The sequence below is a fragment of the Cynocephalus volans genome, chromosome 18 (assembly GCF_027409185.1).
Source record: "Cynocephalus volans isolate mCynVol1 chromosome 18, mCynVol1.pri, whole genome shotgun sequence".
Taxonomy (NCBI): domain Eukaryota; kingdom Metazoa; phylum Chordata; class Mammalia; order Dermoptera; family Cynocephalidae; genus Cynocephalus; species Cynocephalus volans.
The window spans coordinates 17,634,800-17,641,570 of NC_084477.1; the positions used below are offsets into that span (position 1 = coordinate 17,634,800).

Consider the following 6,771-nt stretch of genomic DNA (forward strand, 5'->3'; position numbering starts at 1 on the left):
TAGCAGGTGCTCCGTGAATGTTGAAGAATGACCAGTGTCCCTGTTTGCTTTTGCCTTTCCTCTGTCCGTTCTCCATCCAGCAGCCAAACCGATCTGTGAAAATGCAGCAGGAGGCCATCGCCCCTCCACCCATGCGGTGAACCCTGTCACGGCTTCCGCTGCTCTTAAAACCCAGCTGCCTCCCTACAGACCAGCTCAGATCAAGATTTCAGAGTCTCTCATCACTGGAAAGATCATGGTGTCATCATCAGCAGAGATAATTTTTTAAAATTTTAATGTTAAATCCTAAAATCAGTGTTGTATTAGTCTGTTTCTGCTGCTTATAACAAAAATAACTGAAATTGGATAATTTGCAAAGAAATTTATTGCTTGCAGTTTTGGAGGCTGGGAAGACCAAAGTCCAAGGAACGCAACTCATGAGGGACTTTTTGGTGGGTGGTGACTTCACAGCAATGGAAGGTGTCACATGGCAGATGGCAGAGCTAGACAGAGAGGGACCCTCTCTTGTGCTCTCCTTTTAAAGCCATCATAACCACGTCCACGACCACCATTCAACCATCAATAGATTAATCCATCACTAGGGCATGGTCTATGGACCTACGACCCAATCACCTCTTCAAGGCCCCACCTTTCTCTTACCACAACAGGATTTCCCACCCTGTTAATACTGTCACAGCGGGGGTTAAGTATCTAATGCATGAAACTTTGGGGGGACACAATTCAATCCATAAGAAGTTTATTAGAAGCCTAACAATTTCAGATTTCAGCAAAATCTCACTAATCTTTCCTTTTCCATGTCTAATCTTTTCCAAGCCTATTCTTCACTCTGTTTCAGGTCCTCAGCCTACTCTGCCAGAATTACTATGACAGCCTCCCAGTCTGTCCTCCCACCTCCTCCCCTGCTGTCCCCACCAATTCACTGTCTACACTGTCTCCAAAGCGATCATGCTAAGATGCATTTCTTACGATGTACCTCTCCTGCATAAAATTACTCAATATCTCCTAAAGACATCCAGACTTCCTTAGTGATGGATTTTCTTTGAGACCCTTTGGTTGCAAGTGACAGCAATCCAAAGCAAACTGGATTGAACAAAAGGGAAAAGAAACATAAAACAAAACAAAACAAAGGCACGTTTATGTTTTCATAGGAAAGGGTACTGTGGTGTTCACAATTTCGACAGAAGAGCTGGAGAACTGGAATCTCAGGGTCAAGACCAGAGGAACACTTCTCTCTATCCATGTCTCATGTCCACTTGTCACCCCTTGGCTGCCATGTTCTTCCATCGGGCTCTGTATTAGTCCATTTTTGTTGCTATAACAGAATTACCTGAGACTGGGTAATTCATAAAGAACAGAGGTTTATGTGGCTCACGATTCTGGGACAGCTGCATCTGGTGCAGGCCTCAGGCTGCTTCTACTCATGGCAGAAAGCAGCAGACAGCCGGTGAGTACAGGCAGATCACATGGCAAGAGGAAGCAAGAGAGAGAGAGAGGGGAGGTGCCAGGGTCCTTTAAACAACCAGCTCTCGTGGGAACTAATACAGCAAGATCTCACTCAGGACCCCTCCCCCAGGGAGAGCATTAATCCATTCATGAGGGATCCACCCCCATGGCTCCAGCACTGATTCCAACACTGTCACATTGGGGATCAGATCTGCACATGAGTTTTGGCAGGGACAACACATCCTATCAGGCTCTCTCCAGGTGTTGGGGCAGATGGCCACTGCCAGCTCCAGAATCACACCCACCAAGGCCAGCAACTTCTGCAGACAGAGAACGTCTCTTTCCCACCATTTATGTATCAGTCCTGGGGAGACTCTGATTGGTCCTGTTTGGGTCAGGTGGAACACTCACTGTGCTTACATGGGTGGTCCCCAACCAGACCACACAACGCGTGGGAGAAATTACCTGGAGGAAATGGCATTGTTCCCTAGAGGAGAAGGCAGGAGAGGAAGCGCGGTGGTTGGGCACAGCACAGCAGCCAGCGGCCTTCGGGGTTCACTAACCGTGGTGCGTAGAGACCGCCCAGGTCTGCGCCTGCTGGCCCCGTCAACCCCACCCGCACCCGCTCCTTCCTCCCGTCCTGTGCTCTGGCCACAGAGAACCGCTCCAGTTCTTGGGTGACTCTTGCTTTCTCTCTCCTCCAGACGGTCACACCATGTGCTGCCTCGTTGTGCAAAGACATGCCCCTCTCCTGCAGGACTCATTCACACGTCACCTGCTCCAGGAAGCCTCTGTTTTAACACGTGGGCTTTCTTATCACTCAGACGTGGCGAGGCCAGCAGACCAGGAGATGGCTACCATTGAAAAGACAACTCATTACTCACAGGTCCTGGAAGGAGGGACAGAGCACATCACAAAGGCCACGCGGGGAGTGCCCAGGCTGGCCAGCAGACAGCGGGAGAGCCTCCTCTGTGGTTTCTGGGAAGCGGTGGGTGGGACGAGGCAAGTGGGTTTAGGGTAGGCTGGTTTGAATCATTTTGGTGGACTTTGGGGCATCAGGGCTGTCCCTACTTGTGGCGTTCGGCCCTGGGGTGATCAGGGCAGGTGGGTAGTGGCCCAGAATGTGACAGCCCAGTAAGGGAGGTGGGGGCTGTGGGCTCTGGATTGGCTGGTTTTCTTGTGAAATCTGCCCTCCCTTTGTGAGTCATTTGCTCTGCAGGGATTGGCCAGCCTTGGGAGGGGCCGTCCCTCCAGAGTCAGCCAGGCCCCAGATGTGAAAGCATCAGAATCCAGAAAATTTAAAAAAGGCATTGTTAATACAATCTTTCCTGACAACTTTTCAGCTGCTTCTCCTAAATCATGCTCAAGTGTCTCTTTATGATTCCATAGTACCTTGTGCACACGTCTATCATTGTGGTGGTGGCAGTACCAGCAAGGGTGTCCCAACCAACAGCCCAGCAATCTCTGACCTTCAAATTCCTTCTAGGGAAGTGGATAAGAACTTGAAACCATTTTCATTTAGATTTAATGGCTATGCTTCCTCATTTTATACCCATAGCCTGTGAGGCTACATGTTTAATTTCCACTTAAATGTCTTAAAAATATTTGTGTTATTATTTTCTATTAAAATGATGGAAACAACGCTCTCAGATGTGTCATATACTGAATTTCAACACTTTAAAGACCACCATCACATTAAGTCATGCTGCCGTGATTAATTTATCTTTGTGCAGACTATTGAACAAAATTTTTCTCTGCATTACTGTGCATATATTTGATCTTCCAAATATGCAATTAGTTAGGCAAATTGAAACTCTGAACTGCTCTTTTAAAAAAGTCAGATCTGTGCATATCCATGCCCTGTAAAGCTGAATTGTGTGAATACACAACCGCACCTCGCACTGCTGGCTCTGTGGTGCTTTATAAGATGCCTTTGTGTGAATTAGAAAGAAAGCTCCTTTCTTTGGGCAGGTGCAGCTCTGTGCTGGGCACATGGCTTGGGGACCAGGAGCAAGGACTGCCTTTTGCTCACCTTTGCTGACTGGCCAGAAATGCCTCGTGCCCCACCAACCTGAAAGACCTCAGGCGGAGATGTTGAACACGCTCTTGCTTTGCTCAAATGGAAAGGTCTCAACTCTTGATTCTCCCCGGAGTTCCCACGCTCTCTATAGGACAGGATAGCCAGCCACGTGCTTCCTCTAAATTTTCACGTTTGTGTTTAGGAACGTAAGCATGCATTAGACTCTCTTAGTGTCTCAACTTTGATGCAGATTTCCTGCCACCTTTTCTCCAAGTTAGATTAGTGAGAACCCTGAGATTTCAAGTCAAAATGTTATGAGTCAGTTTGCATTTGCAATTATTTATCTCCGTAATCAAATTTTTCTCCAGAAACAAAGCACAATTGAACACAAGTTGCCAAAACCCATACAATGTACACCACCAAGAACCAACCCCTATGTAAACTGTGGACTCTGGATGGAAACGTTGCATCAGTGCAGTTTCATCAGTTGTAACAAATGTATCATTTGGACGCAGACTCTCTTAACTCCACATTTTTAATCACCTCGTGATTCTTATTCATGGGCTATAAGTTAACATTATAAATTTGCAGTTATGAAATAAATAGATAGTAATAAAATTTGCTTGTGTCAGTTTTACATGTAATGTAATTTCCCCCCCATTTTTAAAAGTTGAATTTATTTTTTACAGCAGTTTTAGGTCCAAGCAAAATTGAGCAAGAGGAATAGAGCTCACATGCACCCCCTGCCCCCGCGTGCACAGCCTCCCCCACCATCAACAGCCCCACAGAGTGATACATTTGTTACAACTGATGAGCCTGCATTGACAGGACGTTTACCATCCAGACTCCACAGTTTACATAGGGGCTCACCCTTGGTGTATATTGTATGGGCTTTGACAAATGTACAATGACATGCATTCGCCACTATAGTGCCATACAGAGTAGCTTCACTGCCCTAAAAACCCCCGTACTCCCCACGTGTTCATCCCTCGCTCCCTCCTGGCAACCACCGACCCTTTACTTTCTCCATTGTTTTGCCTTTTCTGGAATGTCATATTGTTGGAATCCTACAGCGTGCAGCCTTTCCAGACCGGCTTCTTTCACTTAAGGTTCCTTCATGTCTTTTCGTGGCTTGATAGCTCATTCTTTTTAGTGTGTAATAATATTCCATTGTCTGGACGTATCACTGAAGGACACTCACCCTGCTGAAGGACGTCTTTGTTGCTTCCAAGTTCTGGCAATTATGAATAATGCTGCTGCAAACATGTACGTAGAGGTTTTTTGTGTAGACAAAAGTCTTCGTCGCATGTGAGTAGATACCAAGGAGCGTGACTGCTGAATTGCGCGTGGTAACTTTTGTAAGAAACTGCCAAACTGCCTTCCAAACCAGCCGTACCATTTTGCCCTCCCACCAGCAAAGCACAAGAGTTCCTGCAGCCCCACATCCTCACCAGAGTTTTGGGTTTGGGCCATGCTAATGGGTGTGCAGTGGTATTTCACCATTGTTTTAATTTGCATTTCTGTGATGATGTCGGACACAGAGCCTCTTTTCATACCCCTTTCTGCCATTCGTATATCTCCTTTGGTGAGGTCTGTTGAAGTCTTTTGCCCATTTTTTAAAATCAGGCTGCTCCCTTTCTTATTGCTGAGTTCTAAGACTTCTTTGTATATTGTGGATACCCATGTTCTATCAGATTGCTGTTGTGCAGACATTTCCCCACAGTCTGTGAATTGTCTTCTTTCTCTCTCGTTTGGTTGAGATTTTCATTTGAGAAATGTGTGGAGTATACATAAAGCAAATGTACTTCACAGGGTCTGGTTTTCCAAAGCCTTGCCGTTTCAAATATTGACCTTGCAAAGGACTTGAAGTTTTCCCCAGGCTATATAGTCTCTGTTGTAAGATAAAGAATTGTAACACAGCAAGGCTGCTGGCTCAAGGACAGACAGGTTACTGATTGACAGGTAAAGATCCTGAGACGGCCTGCAACCTGGCCTATGGTGGGAAGATTGAGGAACTGAAGATTGAAGGACAGCCGAATGACAAATCCCTGGCTACTAGAACGGACCAGGACAGCAGAACTGCATTGCACTGGGCGTGCTCAGCTGGACATACAGAAATTGTTGAGTTCTTGCTACAGCTTGGAGTGCCAGTGAATGCTAAAGACGATGCAGGGTGGTCTCCTCTTCATATTGCTGATTCTACTGGCCGGGATGAGATTGTAAAAGCCCTCCTGGGAAAAGGTGCTCGAGTGAATGCTGTCAGTCAAAATGGCTGTACTCCCCTACATTACGCAGCTTCCAAAAACAGGCATGAGATTGCTGTCATGTTGCTAGGAGGCGGGGCTAATCCAGACACTAAGGACCATTATGAGGCTACAGCAATGCACCAAGCAGCAGCCAAGGGTAACCTGAAGATGATTCATATCCTTCTGTACTACAAAGCATCTGCAAACATCCAAGACACTGAGGGTAACACTCCTCTGCACTTGGCCTGTGACGAGGACAGAGTGGAAGAAGCAAAACTGCTGGTGTCTCAAGGAGCAAGTATTTACATTGAGAATAAAGAAGAAAAGACAGCCCTGCAAGTGGCCAAATGTGGCCTGAGTTTAACACCCCTGCAAGTGGCCAAACGTGGCCTGGGTTTAATACTCAAGAGAATGGTGGAAGGTTAATCAGCTTGGATTTCTTCTCACTTTGTATGTTTTGTTGCTGTACCCAGTGTCCTGAAAACTAGTGTAGTGTAGTTGTGCACAAGACATCATCTATAAATGATGAAGTTTTCTCACCTTCAAAGTCTTATAAACATGCTGTTCCTGCTGAGGTACTTATACTAAGCTTGCAAATTGCTTTCCAGGCATTGAATAACTGTTAAGATTGTTCTACTGTTGTCGTGTGTTATTCTGTATTGAATTTTGGTTATTTTCGAGTAAGTGATTCTGTGGCTGTTAGGAGTCTTCAGCACCCCCCTGTGTGCCTTCTTTCCCCTCGTGAGGCAGAACAACCCCAGTAGCCACAGGCCAGTCCTGTGGATGGTTCTAGGTGGGTTCCATATGTTCCTCTCTTCAGGTGAAACACATCCTAACTTGTTTTTCAGGCTCACTCAGAGACCTGTGCCAAATATTTCTGTTTTCTTCAACCATGATGTTTCATTTGTTTTCATTACAGGAGGAATACTTGTATATTTTAGTGGACCGATTTTTAAGTTGGAGGGCATGCTCTAAAATAATGAAAAAAAAAAAAAAAGCCTGTGTACCCATGTGTCTTTTTGATAAGCTATTTCTTTCCAAAATAAAATTGTTTGTAAAAAG

At 45.8% G+C, this 6,771-nt stretch overlaps 1 protein-coding gene across 1 annotated transcript; it reads left to right on the top strand.

The window, feature by feature from the left end:
- The first annotated feature begins 2,293 nt into the window (after positions 1 to 2,293).
- Positions 2,294 to 6,135, top strand: LOC134366371 (26S proteasome non-ATPase regulatory subunit 10-like). The gene is made up of 2 exons (XM_063082699.1): positions 2,294 to 2,435; positions 5,426 to 6,135. Exons 1-2 carry the CDS (start codon positions 2,294 to 2,296, stop codon positions 6,133 to 6,135), a joined length of 852 nt encoding a protein of 283 aa, XP_062938769.1.
- The last annotated feature ends 636 nt before the right edge of the window (positions 6,136 to 6,771 follow it).